Source organism: Oreochromis niloticus, linkage group LG17 (assembly GCF_001858045.2).
Source record: "Oreochromis niloticus isolate F11D_XX linkage group LG17, O_niloticus_UMD_NMBU, whole genome shotgun sequence".
Classification (NCBI taxonomy): Eukaryota; Metazoa; Chordata; class Actinopteri; order Cichliformes; family Cichlidae; genus Oreochromis; species Oreochromis niloticus.
In genome coordinates, this window is record NC_031981.2 from 31987339 (window position 1) to 32005357 (window position 18019).

The 18019-nt window shown below is 41.4% G+C and overlaps 1 protein-coding gene across 7 annotated transcripts in view; it reads right to left on the reverse strand.

Moving 5' to 3' along the window:
• dlg1a (discs large MAGUK scaffold protein 1a) overlaps positions 1-18019 on the reverse strand; it is a 115515-nt gene that overhangs the window by 58493 nt on the left and 39003 nt on the right. For 2 of the 7 annotated variants that reach the window (XM_005457147.4, XM_025899801.1), the window contains one exon: positions 16924-17046. The exons of 4 other annotated variants lie outside the window; for them this stretch is intronic. In XM_005457147.4, coding sequence (XP_005457204.1) covers positions 16924-17046 — 123 coding nt within the window. Of the gene's footprint in view, positions 1-8845; positions 10076-16923; positions 17047-18019 lie in introns of those variants that run through there. One more of the 7 variants, XM_005457149.4, reaches the window with a different exon arrangement.

Here is an 18019-nt window from a genome sequence, read left to right on the forward strand (position 1 = left end):
AAATGTGTAATTCAGAGTATTTTGAAGCGTCTGCTGTCGAGTGCTTGGTTTCATCTTGGAATCACTTTATCTTAATTGAAACTGATGGTACATATTACGGTAAATATTACGGTAAAGGCTGTAAAATACATTCTCGGTGTAATTATACGGCCTGAAGAGTTCAAGAAGTGCAGAGTCCAATTAGCACTGGCACCAGCTCTAACAGCATTTAAAAGGCATTTCCTGTTAACAAATGCGCTTACTATTTCTCATGTCACTGACTTTTCTAAACAGACACAAAATGACTGAATAATGGCTGCAGATGCTCTGACACGATCCACAAGTAAAGCTTTTAAAAAGACCAACAGGAGCTGTGGTCTCCGTGGATCCAGTGGGTGATCAGACATGTGAGGCTGCAGCCTGAGATCTTCATTATCATATATCACACACCAGCAGCAGAAATCAGTATTAATTTACAGAGTCTGCTATGACTAGAGCAGAGATGTGCTTTGGGGTTGGAGCTGGGAGGCTTTGACATATTCAAAAATCAAAAGCTTTTACTGTTAAAGATTTAAATGTTGTCTGTCTGTAAAATAATAATATTTTAAATGTTCCTTAACTAACTGAGACAAAGAGGAGATCAAGCTTGGCAGACACTTCATTCAGTTTTTCTCACCAGCCAGAAATTCAATAGAGCACAAATATTCTATAGCAAATGGTTACCTGAGCTCTAACAGCCTATTTAGCTGAAATTCAGGAAACTGACAGCAAGCAAAGTCAATTTATTTCTATAAAAATCTAATATAACTTGAAATGGATGTCCCTGTTTACCACCCATATATGTATCTGATGATGAAATAAGAAGATATGCTGTGACACATCAGTGTTGTTCATGTTCAAAAATTGCACAATCAGTGTTTCCCACAGAATCAGACTGTAGTCATGGCAGTAGTGCACAGATATACGGGCATTGACATACGTCTTATTTTCATAAAGAAACTACTTGTGGACATACATTACAATTAACAGCTGCCTCGTCAGTGTGTTCCTCATTCTGTGGATGAACTACATCTCCACTCTTTCAGACTGTACCTGGGCTTCAGGCGCAGATAAAACAAGGAGCTGGTGAAAAGACTTTGAAATATGTCCCTTATTTCTCATATGGATCGAATTGCTTCCCTTAAAGTAAATAAATAACCAAAACAAAACCCCACAGATTTGGAGTCTGTGCATCCCCATTTGAAACATTTAGCTACCAGTATTCATCCTGAATCGACAGGTTTTTAGCGTAGCGATAACAACATGTCTGACAAACCATATGAGAGTTTTTAATACCCAGTCTGGCTTAGAAACACACTGTAAACACGTTGTACCAACAGAAGTGTGGCCTTTATCATAACATAATGGGATTATTACAGTTCTGAAGATTTAACTTCAGCTAATGTGAAGCACTGATTGACAACAAGGAAATGATTTCTGGAGATTTGTTTGCTGCAATAGTGACTTATTTTCAATCTCATGCCACTATTCCTTATCATAAATACTACAGGTGGGATAACATGCTATAATAGGACAGTAGTGGGGTCAACAGGAGCAGGGCCGAGTCCTCCTCCTCTGACTGTTGACCTCAGGAAGCGATACTACTTGTGGGGATGTTGGGTACGATCGTTTCCTGAATTAAGCGCGCAAGGTTCAACAATCACTGAGAGGTTCGTTCGCCGTGGTGTTCATGCTGGTGAAACCATAGCTTCTGTTAACTAGACTGTCTGTGCATCCCTCCAACTGTGAGCCAGAGCTCAGAGTGAAGTAATACATGCTGTAATGGTATTGTCTGTTAAGAGAGTGGTCTCGGTGTCAATTACAGACACTGTAACTGACTCTTTCTTTCTTTGTCTATCAGGGTGCCCACTGTGACTGCCAGGATGGTGATCTCTTCCTCCATGACTTAATTACAAACTCTGTTTTCAGTCTCTAGGCACTCTGCCTAATCCTGGCAGAGATGAAGGAGCTGGAGTCCTTACAGCAGTGCAACAAAAAAGTGACTTAAAACTGTGGGTGTTGAAAAACTTTTACTCATTAGTTCCTTTTGAATACATTTATTACTCTAGCACAACCACACACTTATATTAAAGCACTGCCAAAGATCCAAAGACAGGAGGATAAGCAGCAACTACTTACCAGTTTATCTGCTGACCATTTTACACTAAACTTACTGCACAAATGCAAAAATGTCAAATAAACATTAGAAAGAAAATAGTACGTTTCTAAATTCATGTAGCAAAAATGCTTGTTTTTATCTAAGCAACTGTCATAACAAAAGCTTCTTTAGTACCAGCAGTTTTTATGGTATTTTCAATAACCTGGCCATATTTTATTCTGGACAATAACAACATGTGCAATGATAAAAGTGCAGCACTATGCTGCACCCATCAAAAGAAAAACGAAGGAAAAAAAGCCCCCACCAACAGCAAAACGCAGCAAGGAAAAACAGTGTCACAGATCATTTCTAAAGGAAACAATGACAGCCCTAAAGATGCAGGCAGCTGAAATAGAGACCGGAGCTGTACATTCTTGGTGAGTGAGTCTAATAAGTTAAATTCATTTTAACAAAAAGTTATTTCATTTGCAATCTGGGAACCAGATTTTGAACATTTCTGGGAGCCAGCTGACATCACTAGTTCGTCTGCTGTCACTCTGCATATTACCTTTCTCAAAATGCAATCCCTCTCTTGCTTTTAATATGGACTGTTTACCTGCATGCAACCACAGCCAGTTCTAATACAAGCAAACAAATACAAGAAAGCTTCTGGTACCAAAATCAAATCCCTTCCCTGCTGACTCTGCATATTCATATCTGTTTTAGCACTTTCTCCAGAGGCAATTTGCTGAAGTGATATAAAAGATTTGATCATACGCACTTGATGAAAGGCACAAACTGTCAGAGAGGCCACTACTGGTGGTGCTGCTGCTCATTTCTGTCACAGGATTAAACTTTAATTTTAATCAAGACGCACACTCATTGTCCTACAAGGAGGCACAATTACAAGTCAAGAGGGATGGCATCATTAACGTGGGACAAAGCTTGCTGTTTGCTGGCTCATATTCTCTGTGCAACAAAAGCTTTTCCAATTATAATCTGTGCCTTATGGTGTACAGTAATGAGCCTGTCACTTACTGTAGCACATCCATGTGTGACTGCATAACAAAGGTGCCAATATTATTCTGCCTGGTAGTAATAATAATACACAAGCAGACATTGTTGCTCTAAAATGAAAAGCCGATGCTCTAATGAAGCAGTGACACGCAAGGCTTCTGATTTACATCACAATCAGCACTTATATCCAGTTATGAATTTCTCAAGTAGCGGTGAATAGGTCAAGCCGCCTGTAGTGTCAAACCATCCCATAGCAATCACACAAGATGGATGGAGACATCATTATGTTGTGTTCAGTCTCATTAGTTAGTGGACATATTAAGTGATTGCTTGTGGTCAGCTAATCTGTGCTGATTATATCAGCATAACCAGAGAACAGGCTGGAGGTAGGAGACTGATGGAGAGGGAGCGTGTGGAGACGTCTGTGTGTGTGTGTGTGTGTGTGTGTGTGTGTGTTCAGTGTGTGTGGGAGAGAGCTGATATGCAAGCTTCATCCCACTCACAGAAGGTGACGCAACACCTCACACACTCTCAAGCAGCGCAAATCCATTGCACTACTCATGGCCACAACACAATGTGTGTGTGTGTGTGTGTGTGTGTGTGTGTGTGTGTGTGTGTGTGTGATCACATATAAAGATAGCAAGTTTATATACAAATGTTCATCTACTTTTTCCTTTTTCTCTTTAACACTCTCTCGTGCACACACACACAAAAACCCAAATTTCTCCCGTTGGTGATCAGCGCAGCAGTATCACCATGACAACAGTTGATGCCACCTGCAGCGTTGGCTAGCATCAGAGGCGGTGCTCATTAGTTACGACACACAATGACGGTCCGGACTGTAAACATTTGCATTATAGCCCCACCCACTCATGACATCACCACCACCATCATTTATAATAAAAGAGGGAATATGCGAATACAGCGAGGCTACTTTGTTGAGATCATTCCTTCTGTTCTGCAGAATCACACAACATTTACAATTTCATGTAGCAGCTGATCAGAATGAAAGAAAGCAGGCAGGACACGTCAGTCATGATGCCCGAGGGTTTCCGAGCAAGTCTGAACACGTTAATGTTTCCAAGTCATTGCTTTTAACCATCAAGTTGCCCCAGTGTGCGTTTCCATATGATGTGAGCAGAGCACTATCACAGCAGAAGAAGAATAAAGAACCATTTCTGTCTCACGGCACCTGTTTATGATTTCTCATTTATTCACTTTGCAAATTAAGTGCATGTGCATTGCAAATCATCCTCCATCACTCCAGCACTAAAGCGCTTTTTTATTTCCATGAGGCCATGATGTATAGATTCTGAGTGTGGGAGGTGAAAATTCATAGCTATGGTGTGAAGACTCAAAAAAAAAAAAAAACTTACTTTATTTAATTACATAGTGCCCACTCAAATATTAGACTTGGAGTTTAATCGCAAACAAGCATACAGGGGTCCTAGGTTTCCCATCAGACCACGGTACAAGGTGAAATAGTAGGAACGACAAATCCACAATCAGCTGTGAAAGAAAAGCCTACACATGCACACTGGTCTCCCATGAGGTGCTGGGAGAGTGGAAAGTCTTCTCGGGAAGAGGAGGATAATGAGCCACTCTCTGCTGAAGCAGAGAGTGTGTGTGTGTGTGTTGGGGAGAGTAGGTTGAACTGTACTGTGCAAACAGGCAGTATAGCTAGAGCATTAATGACGTAGCTCCCACACATTTTCCATTTTAATATTACCAACATATATTGATGATATTTTTAGACCTCATTCTTAGAATAAAAAAAACACTGTAAATTTGTTACTCTCTCTTTTACACCTTTTGCTTGTGATAATATTGGAATCTGCTGTGATTAAATACATTTTTAACACTTTTCTCACCTATTGAGTGGGAACATCTGACAGACAGCAGACAATGTGAAACCAAACAGAAAACCGACGTGCTGCCTCTCCTGCTGATACTTTACATTCAGACTATTCCAACTAACAGTCCTAACACGACCGACCAGCTGACCTACAGTCCGACTCTGTCGCTTGATTCGCTGTATGCTCGGATGGACATGTTATGATGGATAGTTTATGATTTGAGGATCAGATATCTAATCAGCCACTAATTGTCTCCGTCTGTGTCTTACTCTCTCTCCCACTCTGTCTCCCTACTCTGCCCAACCCTCTCCACACCCATTTCCTTTGACCACTAAACACCTCTTTAAGGCTTTTAGAGCTCTTTCTGGAGAGCCAGTATGACCTTCATACCTCTTGTTTACCATTCATCAATTATAGAAAGAAAAGGGTGGGACAGTGAAAGAGAGGACTGCTGTTTGTGTCCACAAAAAAACATTTAAGCTTGCAGGGTTAACCTTTTGTGTGTGCTATAAAGAGACTCAAACTATATTTGTCTACTGGTAGAAAATAACACTATCAAAGTACAGCCAAAAGTCAACAACAGGCTGCCTATACAGATGGATTGACTGGAGCATTGATAGCATGTAGAATCAATAACATTACTGTCAGCGAGGAAGAGGCTTAGCAACAGACACCACTGAGATAAAGTCCTGTCTGAAATCCATATGATTCCAAAACTATATCATGCTATTATTCTTTATCTGGTTTTGTCAAAATGTGTTGAACATTTTAAACAATTTGATTAAAGATTAATGAACATTTGTGTATTTTTAGCTCAACAATCTAAACCATCAAAATCTTAACTGGCCCCGGCCATTAGCACTTGCAAGTTAATGTGGGGTTTATAGTCCCAAAGAGAGAAAGACTAAGAACCAGTTCACAAGCTACAGGCAGTCCTGCAATGCATAGTGCTATAAAGATGAGAGTACGCGTGGGCTGAATGCTGGTTAACATTTAGGCATAATCAGGAAAGGAAGTGACAGATGATTTTACAACGAAAAGGAAGAAGAGCAAGAAAATCATCAAAGATTAGACAAAGCACAGATAAGAAGCACAGACAGTGGCTGAAGTGCTTCCACTCCACTACAAAGATACTGTTTATATATGATCACTTCTACCTCACCTCGCTTTTGCTGTGAAGAGCAAAAGAGCAAGAAATTAGGAGCATCACAATACTGGTTGGGCCATATATTTTAACACTGCCCCCTGGAGACAGTAGAAAGTTACTACATATAGACATGGGTCTGCAAAGCTCTGTGTACCATAATGGAAGCTTGATATAACCAACACACACAGAGTGTCAAATGTATCATACCGCATTTATATCCATACACTCTCTCTGTGGGACCGAGAGTTGTGTTAGTGAGGGCGTGTTTAGCATAATGCCCTATCAGTCATGCAGTAAGTGTCTGAGACATAGAAATGGTAACACCCTGGGAGAACACAGACCAATATGATTATTGCAAGGGGGTGGGTTAACTTTTTTCTTTTTTCATGGACTGAGCTGTAAATCTGTAGACAACTGTAAAACTGCTGCAGGGTGGAACACAGAGTGGCTCGCCTTCCATTCAGTGTCAGATCAATAATGTTTTTATTCAGTACAGACACCATTTACTATTCTGTAACCCAGAAAGAAATCAGCTGTGAAAAATAAGAAGCTACGGGAAAATGCTTCATTGTGATTTCTGTCATTAAAGCAGAAAAAAGGGTTTATTCTTTACATCTTGATGGTGAAATTCTTCCTCTAACACATATGCTACAGTACCACAAAACATCAAATACTAAAATAAGTGTTTGATACTGTTACACACACTACCACACTTTACAAATCTGTCTGGAATCTTGTAATTAAGGTATGAATCCATGCATTCATGCATTTATTTATGCATGTTTTATTTTATGTCACTGATGCTTTTTATGTGCTGATTATACCATATCAGGAGAAGTACTCACTAATGGCCAATCACACATCACATCTGCAGCACTTTCCTAATGTTCTGATGTTTCAAGCTATTTTACCCCTCAGAAAACTAGTCTAATTTCTCCAAGAGATGCGGAGTGGAAGGCACAGGGTCATTTAAAAATCTGATATCAGTAACAAGCAACACCCAAAACATTCATGCAAAGTAGAGAATGGCCTAAATGTCTCTTTATATTTTTGCATAATGTAATGATAAAAAATAGATTGCATAACACTGTGGAAACAAAAGGTTTCAAAAGGTGGTGCTTAAAAAAGATGAGAACAATCTAAATACAAAATTACCAAAGTCAGCTTCTGCAAATTGTTTTAACATCTGGAAGATCCTAATGTACATGATGCATGTTCACATTTGTTCCATCTTTCCACACAACATGAGCATCATTGACTCAGCATGTGGAAACTCAATAAAGTGGTGAAGCACTAGACAGCTAACTGGACATAAAGCAGGGTTTATAGCTGGGTTAATGGCAGTCTCACCCTACTATAGTTAGGTACAAATTTGAAGGTACAGTCCAGTGCAGCACACTCTCCGCAATAACTGTGTTCACGCTGTTAGTACGAAAATGTGTAAAACAATTGTAAAATAAGATTAAATTAATGACGTTGCTCTATCCAGGATGCAATCTGCCTTTCACTCCCCATGTCAACTCAGATAGGCTTCAGCCTGCCCCTCCCCCCATGACCCTGAATTGGATAAGTGGAAGAGGATGGATGGATGGACAGAGGATATATACGCTCCAGAAGACAGCTATAAGAATTATAGTTTAATCCGGTCATTATGAACCAACTGATGCATTATTTATATGTTGTGATTTAGTTTATCTTAACACTGCACTGATAACATAAAAAACACAAAATATTCTACTTACTTAAGTATTCAGAGGTCGTTTGAAACCAGAAAGATAAAGTATGAACCCAGGGGAATTATACAAGTAAATATACAAACAAGAGCAGTATGAGACTACATATCTCTGCAAAGACTGAAAGTTCTCTCCTCACTTTATGTGACCTCAGATCCAGATAGGACAGCTAATCAGGATCAGTTTATGATATTTTCTTGAGAAAATCTGGACAGTGTCTCACAAGTATTCTTTTTTACATCTGATATGAATTTGTGAAGATATGTCAAGAAATATCCCTGAAATCTCTGCCCCAAGAAATCTGACAACTGTAAAGAATCCTTACAAAAATCCTGGAATCTGAATGTTAATTGTCCCCTGAAGCTGATGATGCCCAAATTGTCTACTTTTGCTCACATTCAATGCACAAGCTCAAACACAGCCCCTTAGTGAAATGCCATTAAGGCAGTTTCAAAAAACATGATCTATCTTTCACTTTTATATAATTCACAAACACACATAGTCTTCCTATGGCTCGTTTTGTAATAACGTCCTAAATGAACCATTACACATGGGGTGACAGTTATGCCTCTCATCAGGTCAGTCGCACACCTTCAGTGCTAAGATTTTCATTTCACTGTAGACTTGCAGTGAGGAGACTGCACAGCTAAATGATGGCTTTGCCATGGCAACACACCGGCTCTCTGGGTCTCGTACACTATGCCAGGGCTCATTTCCATGACAACATTATCAAAATCTCTACCATAAACAGAGCGCTGCTTCAGCTTCAGTTTAAAACTGCCCCTCACTGCCTCCCTGTTTTTTGGCTAAGAAACTGAAACTGGAGAATGTTTGCTAAATAATGGCACACACACACACACACACACAACAAAAACTCAGGTAAGGTTTCATGCTTCCCACCATCCTTAAAGCACAATGCACGCACACACACACACACAAGCGGGCATACACACACAGGTTAAGGTGTGTGTGGTACCTGGCTTGCAGTGATACAGTCAGTGAAGGCATTCCTCCTGGAGAAGAACATAAGGAGCTGCTGCCAGCGTGAGGAGGACGTGGAGGGGGAGGAGGAGGCGGGAGAGGAGGTGGAGGGGGAGGAGGTGTGGGGAGGTGCCAGCTCCTCCGAGGAGCCCCGCTTGGGCCCCAGCTTCTGTTTGATACCTAGGCCCGCCCCTTGACCCCCCGATGCCCCGCCTACCCTCGAACTGCGAGGGTACAGGGTGTTGTTTCCAAAAATATAGTTCATCGTCTCTGCTGTCTGATCTTCCCTTTGACAGACAAGATTGAGTTCAGGTCGTAACGCTTCTCCGCTGCTTCATCTCCAGTCTCTCTCATCTGTCGCTCCTCGCTTTCACAGTGTCCCTGTCTAAATATACAGTCCAACTTCCCTTTTCTTGCAACACTTTCTGAAAATGATGCTGCCTTTGTGGATATTTTTATCTCCTCTTCCGAAGTTTTCTCTTAATAATGTCCCTTTTATCTTCTTTAGCTCAGGATTAACAGAACAGCTGGTGGAAGGAGAGATGAGGAGGAGGAGGAGGAGGTAGAAAGTGCAGGACAGGTAGACAGGGTCCACTTAGAGTTGAAGCGTGAGTCTGTCTCTCAGGCTCTTTGTGTGTCTGTCCACCCATGAATCCATCTGCCCGTCTATTTTTGTTCTCCATCAACTGGTCCATCATCCCATCTTCTCTCTAGCCAGGAGAAATGTCCAGCATCCACATCTCTGGAAGTCCAAAATCTCCTCTCCTCAACTGCGTTCTTGCCTCTCCTCAGAGACAAGACAAAGTGAGGGGGTGTGTGGGCCAGGCAAACAAGGATATGAAGATTGATTATTTAAGGGAGTTCACTCTTTCCCTCTATCTTTCCTCCACCCCACCACCTCTTTCTCTCTCCCTCCCGCCTTCTCTCTGAGTCCAAGGAGATGACCAGTCAATCTCCCTGCTGTCACTGTGTGTGCTCCCATTAAATATGGAAGGAGCAGGGGAGGGAGTGATGGGTGGCTGAACGGATGAAAGGAGGGAGGTGGAAGGATGCAGGCGAGAAGGAGAGCATCTGAAGTAGGTGGATGGTTGGAATCATTCTGCAACTCTTCTCTTTCTCCTCCCCTCTCTCCTACATCTCTGTTGTTTCTCCGTCTCTCTCTCTCTCTTCTCGTCTCTCTCACTCAGTACATTATTCAGTCTCCTTTTCTTTTCCTACCTAACCCCCACCCACCCTGTCTGTTTCTTCCCCTCTCTCTCTCTCGCACGCTTATCTTTCAGCAAATTGTCTTTTCCAGTCTTTTATTGGAGCTGCAACCCGATGCCCCTTCTCTCTCTCTCTCTCTCGCTCTCTTTCTCCCTCTCTCTCTCGCTCTCTTTCTCCCTCTCTCTCTCCCACTGTTAGATATCATTACTGGTGCAAGCCACGCCCCTACATTCCAGCCAGCCAATGAAATAACAGAACCCCCCTCAGTGCACTCACACATAACACACACTCCAAATACACACACACCCTCACACATACATGTACACACATATGCAAAGATGCCTGTTGCAGTGTGAGGAGGAGACAAGGTGGAAAATAGCTGAATGCCACCGAAGAATACGGTGAGCGCTGGCACTGGCTAGACAGATAACGAGATAAATGTTTGTGTATTTGTGTGTGTAGGTGTGCTGAGGTGTCTGTGTGCTTTTGTGTATGAGAGTGGGTGGGGGGATGGGGGGAGACAATCTTGGAAAACGAGAGACACTAAGGCACAGTAATAACAGGTATGCTCCCAGTGCGAGTGTGTGCGCTGAAGTACATGCATGCTTGAGGTGATGTTGCTTTTTTTTAATGTGTGTATGTGTGTGTGTGTGTTTGTGAGAAAGAGACAGATCTTCTCCTGAGGCTGTTTCCAGACACTGCAGCACCCAGCTCTCCCACACACTCGCACTCACTCTCTAATGCACGTGCACACACACACACACACACACACACACACACACACACACACATAGAGCATGACTCCAGAATGGAAAACAACAGGCTGTTGCTGGGCACCAACTGAGATAAAAGAAAAGAGAAGACAGGAGAGAGGCGAGACAAGCAGGCTAACAAGTGTCCTCACAGCATCCCTGAAGCATGGCATGAAAACCTAGAGGCTTTAGCATGCATTAAAATTGACTGGCACATCTGGGTCAAAGGTCAAATGAAAGCTGGGCGTACACAGGTTAGACTGACCCTCTTACAACAAAGCCGACTCATCCTAAGTGATGTGGACTGCTATCGCTGGTGTATACAGCTAGCCTACACAGCAACATTAGCCTCCTAGAGGATTAGCCACAGGTGGAGCGGGACCCCTGTCACAGCCTCTTCCTGTGTTTCCTAGGGAACAGTAACTATAGTAACAGCTTTGAGACTCCTGAAATACACCTGGTGCTGGCTGACTAATGTGTTGTTTCCTAAGATCTGAACAGATATCTCAAAGATTTGTTAGGCTTCTTCAGAGTCTAAGATGGATCCTAGACCAAGTGTGAAATCTAGAGGGTCGCTCTAAATCTGACTTTAATTGCCCTAAATTGCATGGGACCTCTGTGAATACTGCTAAGTAGTTTTTGAGTAGTTAAGATTTCAGTAGGTTCTCTCTTTTAACCCAAATCCCAGTCTTTACATAAACATAGCCAAGCAGCTTTGGTGCCTAAAACCAACCAAACAGCAAAAAAAAAGGAAAAAAGAAAAAAATGTAAAAACAGAGATTGGGCTCAGTACATAATATACACTGTATATAAAAGATGGAAATAGTAAAATAAAGGCACTATTATTTTGAAGCCTTGTGTTTCTGAGTTTGGAAAGTGCCTTCTTGACTTTTTACAAACACTTTCACCCATATAGCCCAATATTAGCCTCTGGTCAGTAACATGGTAGCCACACTCTAAACACTCTTTAACTTTTCAGGCCAGGAAGCTACATTCATTTTTTAATAGTCTATAGCCTAGACTTCAGACCTATGTCAGCAAGAACTGAATTATATTGTGTACATCAGGGGTCTCAAACTCACGGCCCACGTCACCCCTACCTGCAGCCCGCGCATACTGACGTGAAGAAATATATATTCAAACAAAGATTATTCAAAAAAAGAATTTAATATGAAGGCAATATGAGCAGAGTGTTACAGGCATAGCCCTTTAAGAATGTAGCCTCATGGGCAGTGTATTCTGTGCTGCAGGGAGAATTTGTGGGACTGCTCCTCCCGTTGTGTGTGTGTGTGAGCGCGAGGGAGGGAGAAACAGTAGAGTCGAAAAGTAAGAGTTTCTACCGACGAGAAACGGAAGATGAAAGCATGTAAATATAATAAAAACCACAGTGCAGAGGGCCTGAGTCGCCGCCTCCGAAACAATAAAGTTCTGCCAGAGCAGCCTTTTAATGCCTCTGTCTGTCTCTTGCTAGCAAAGTTGACCTACACAGTAAAGCTAGTTACTGGCTACGACACGGAACCCGACGTACAAACCAGAGGTCTCTTTAGCACGATTCCCTCCAATGAGATGACAGTGCTAGCAGCCGCCCCCAGCTCCTCTGAGTTTGAGACCCCTGGTGTACATGAACTGGAGATGCCAAAAGGATACTTTGCACTTATTGCTAATTTGCTCATATCAGCACGCTAAATCCCCAGAATAAAATAGCGAACATAATAGTTGCTAATTCAGCATTTTGGGATTATCACTGTGAGCATTTTAACATGTTGATGTTAATTTTGTGGCGCTAGTGCATTCTCACAAAATCGTTCTGTAGTAGACTCTTGTGTTTTGTTGTTGTGCCTTTGTCTAACATTGCTAAGTCAAAGTAGCACTATGCTAACTTAACTTTATTTTCCATTAAAAAAAAAGAAATGGTAGTCAAATGAACAGGGCTGTGATACAGATATATCACAAAGAATTAAAAGGTAGGCCCAGTTATAGTCCACAAAATTAAAGCAGATATACCTCTGGTGCTTGCAATATAAGGTGGATGCTTGTAGTTTTATACTGCTTTAAATTAATAAATTCTCTCTATATATACTTATATGCTCTTTGTTGAATTTGACTCATTTCTGCTCATCCATTTTGAGTCTCATCCTTTCTTTCCTATTGGGCCTTTGTTGCATACGTCCCTGAGACCAAATTACGTGTTTTCTTCCACTGAAACACTGAAGGGTTTTTAGTTAGAAACAGTAAGTGTTGCATTTGTGTTAACAGCATAATGCAGAAATCAAAAATCAAGTTTCTGTTGTGGAAAATATCCTAATGTGATTAATTAGACATCTTAGAGGAAGTCATGAATAAAAGCCTGTTTGAAATATACGCCTGTCACATTTTGCAGTTGAGAAAAATAAAGACCTCAGACTTTTTTAAGGAAATATTCAATTCATGAAAAAGTTTTTAATTGTCTAAGAACACTCACAAAGTAAAACTGATAGCAGAAATGTAACACTTCACACACAACACAAACGTAAAACAACTATGTCTGCAGAACACTGCACTGATGGAACCTGAGCCACTTGCATTTCATCAGAGAGTATGGACCGCCAAATCAGTCATGTTGCCTGCAGTGCAAACACTCAGTAAAAGCATATTATCCTCATAACTGGCATGAATTAACGCTGGAGGCATATTATTAGACTCCCCCGGTCACCTTCTCATACCAGTCTGTCTGCCACTAGCCACTACAACACAAAGTACAACACACACACAGGTCAGCTGACACAGCATTATTTCTGTAGCACACAGTCCCTATCACAACCCTTAATGTGTGTGTGTGTCTCTCTCTCTTTCACTTTTTCCCTCTCTCTCTCTCCAGTCAAATGTCAGCAAGTGAATGCCAACTCTATTAATATTTCAGAACCAATTAAATAAAAGCACACATCATGCATGTTTAATGTTCGCCTGCTGAGAGAGCCAAATTTGCCATTCTGTCCTCTACAGGTAGGCCAGGCTGGTGATAGATAGCCTCGTGTACAAATGCTGTGTTTACTGTTTTTTTTTTAACATATTATTTTCTCCTACTGATTTGGCTGAATGACCTAGAACCTATTTTCTGTCCCAGCTCAACAGACTCTAGACAGTGTGACCCTGTAAGCACAGTAACCCAGACTTTTTTAGACTTTCTGAACTAGTAACAGGACCTGTAGTAGTACTGTCATGTTCTGTAAAGAATGAATATACATTTGGAACATGGACACAGACCAACACCTGAAATGCAATTCTACACTGTTTGTTGTCACATTGCATTAGCCAGCGTGTAGATAGCTCTCTGTAAAACTCTAATATGTATTATCTTACATTGTCTACAGCCGTAAAGGGACCCTGATGCAGTCAGAAGGACTGCAAAGCAGACGCCATACAGATCTATAGTGCAGTGGTTCCTAAGCATTTTGGCTCCTCACCAGCTCTTCCATTAGGTTCCTCTTCGATTCTGGTAAGGAGAATTTTGCAGAGCTACGTCAAGCTTTCCTTGTAAATGCTGGGTATATAAAAGAATGGACATAAAGCACTGTAGCATAGACAAGCACAAACCCAAGCAAAAGGAGAGTCTCAATAGGCCAAGACGGATATTTAGGCTTTTCTGACTGAGGTCAGGATTGGCTTGTTTCTTTGCTACGCAGCACGGTCTAAGTTTGTGATTTAAGGCAACAACAATCAATATGACAATGATGATGATTCAAATAACTATCAGCTCAAGATTATGATCATAGTGACAAGTCAATTCATCAAATTTCCCTCTTCAGCTCTTCAGAACCTTTTAGCATCATTCAGCTCTTTGTTTGGATTTGATGGCCCCAAACTTGACTGTTATTGTTTACAGAGTTGTTTTTATAGTGACAAAGCACGTGGGCATTTTTTAAAAGAGCAATACCTGCTTAGCATCAAAAGGCAGACAGAGAAAAGCATTTTTCATAACTGTTGTTAACGCATGTGAAGTCCCACAGGGCCATTCTGTACAGGGTGTACATGTTGCCCTTTAGACATGTCATTTGCCCCTGTGTCCTACCCATATTAAGTCGATGACTCCCAGCTTTAGCTATCACTTAGTACTAACAAAATTACGACAATCTTAATACTGCACAGTTCCACTTTAATGCTTTTAAGGACTTGATGACCTCTTATTTCCTTGTGACCAGTAAGCACTGAGTAGCTATTTTCAGTCAGATATGACTAGCTAGGTGGCCAGGCTCACTATTTTTCACACTCCTTTAGAAAAAGACTGCAGTTTAGAAAATTAAATTACCTTGTGGGCTGATGCAATTGCACTCAGCTACATGGCTGCGTACCAACACTGAGCAAAGTACATCAGTGTTAATTAAGCACAACACAAGAGGGTGGCAGTATAGGGAGGGTCAAATCTGTAAGCTCTAAATGTTTAAATAACTAACTTTTGAGAATCTAACAGAAAGGGCAAATACTTCTGTGATGTTGTCCTATTAAGCACTTATACCTCCCTAAAGGTAGACAAAGGAGACTTCAGCTGTGCGTTAAACGCGTTGGACCGGCACAGTGAAGCAAACATCCCTGAAATGTTACAGCGAGCGGACGTCTTACTCACTGTTAATTACTATTACTGTAAAGGAAAAGAGTTTGTTTGGAGAGGAATGAATTGGCTGACTGACAGGCTGATTAGCATCCAGCAACAAATCTGTGCTCTGTGTCTGTCTGCCCATAATTCTCCCTTCATCCCGTTTTTTCCACTCACTGGCCCTCTCTGTCTTTACTTCCTGCCTAATTATCTGCATTAGCTTAATGACTAGGAGCCACTGAAGCTTCTGAGTACACCATGTATGTCTTACTGTCTGTGTGTTCAACACAGAGAGCAAAACACTTCTTACTGTTCCACTGCTTTCAGTCTCTGCAATAGATATACGTTTTGCCAGTGACTTTTTAAAGCAAAGTCAATTATACGCCTGCTCTTACCCTCTATTCAGCGTCCAACTGCTGAGCAGCTTTGTCAGTATTGATAAAAAGCATTTCCATTATCCCAATATTCAGTCGTCAAATCATATTAAACAGGTTGATGAATAGAATTCAGTCAGATATTAATTTGTGAAGGCATAACCCTGAACAGCTGTGAACTTTGGGAGGCCTCTTCTGCCCCCTGCAGTTCACAAACTGTAACTACATGCACTGAAAGCAGCTCAAACTGGAGATTTGACAGCCTTCCTCCAACTGCGTTCTAATGAGCACACAAGATACAGACACAAAGTTTAACATGGGGGACATGGAACGGGGTAGATAAGATGGGTGAGAACCTACAATTTATAGTAAAGAGCATGATTATATATCGATGCTGCAGTTGCACAGAAGACTATATGTGCTCGCACCACATCCATGCAAGACCATGTGTACAGAAAAACACAAATGGGCACCATCACAGAAACATTTAAAACATTTTTTAGAAATACACAAGGTCTGTATTCGGTCCACAGAAACAAAACAACATAATGTTTTGGTTGTAGTTTAAAGAAATTATTGCAGCACAGAAATTTTGGAGTAGATTTGTGTTAAAGTATATAGAAAAAAGTGCAGTAAGCATTGTCTACTAAAGGTACTACATGTAGCATTTTTAAACGCCAGCAAAGTAAGTATATCATTGTAAAATGAATTATGTTAGAAGGTATAACTGCCATCAAAGACACACTTTAGAAGTCATGTCGTTCCTTACAGATAATATTAAAATTGTCCAATCCCTCCACACTGCCTCCCCTCCAGTTGTGGCCCTTTTTCTAAAAATATAAACATGTTCACTTTTCATTCCTTCTGCCATCTGCTACTTAGACCTCTGGCACTTTAGCAGTAATTGCACACAGGGATCGCACAGAGTATCCTATTGAAGTTGACTTACTAACATTTTGTTAATGTTTAAATGCTACATGGAACACCTTACAAAGTTTCTGTGCACTGTTAAAACATGATGTTTGAATTTCACCCAGTACAGCGAAGACATTCTGCAGATGTGTCTCACAGAAACACAAAAAAACCTGCATGCTCATTTAATCAGAAGTTTACAGATGAGAAACGACCAAAAACACAAACAAATGAAGCTACGAACGCATGCCAGGATTACCTGGTAGTAGGCGTGGCTTTGAGAATAGAGAGAGGAGAAAGGTGGGGCTGGGACTTCATTCAGCCTCTCTCCCTCTGGGTGAGGCCACGCCTCGTCATCAAAGGGAACCTCAGGTGATTCTACCTACAACGTACAGACATGAGCTCAACAAAGTTCGACACACACAAACTAATATGTTTAGGTGCACTGCACTCTGATCATTGCACAGGTGTAAGACCGACATATACTTTTATCTACAATATATTTCCTTCTTAATGATGGTTGTGCAAAGCAAAAGGAGAAAGCAGAAAGTAGGAATGGTCACATCTGTGTTCAATGGAAATTAAAACAGCTGAATCTCATTCATAGTCAATGATCATTAACCTAAACTTGGCAAAAAAAAGTTTGTGTTTGGTGGATTATTTCTTTGTTGTAACAATGTTTATTGGCTACAAAATCATATGCTGTTGGAAAGCCTGTTTATTTCCCCTTAAATGGAGCCACATTTGTAAGGAAAATGCATTTGTGGGTTGTGCCAATGAAAAACTTGCCACACACAGCCACAACAGCCTGGCACCTCCTCCTCATGCTGGTCATCAGCTTGGTCATATCCCGCTGTGGGATGTCATCCCATTCTTTGATCAGCATTTGCCGCAAGTCAACCAGTGTGGCTGTGCTGGTCACTCTGGCACAAACAGCACAGCCAAGCTGATCCCACTAGTGTTCAGTGGGGTTGACCTGTCAGGCCTGCAGACAGGCCGCTCCATCCTCTCCATTCACAAATTCTGCAGTTAGTCTGATAAATCCCACTCTGTGGAGGCAAGCATTGTCATCCTGGAGGACATAGTTTGGTCCCAGACTGTGGAGATATGGGATTGCCACTGGTTGCAGAGCCTCTTCTTGATATCTCTGCATTAAGATTGCTACCAGTGAGATCAAGCCTTGTTTTTTCATTGAGGGAGATTCTGCCCCACACCACCACACTGCCTCCACCAAAAGCTCTTACCCTATTGGTGCAGCATATCGCTCTCCCACAAGTGAGACTCTGACACTATGATCCAGCTGGATCTGGACGTAACAACAATGAACATAACATTCCTCCTAGCGCAGGGCAATA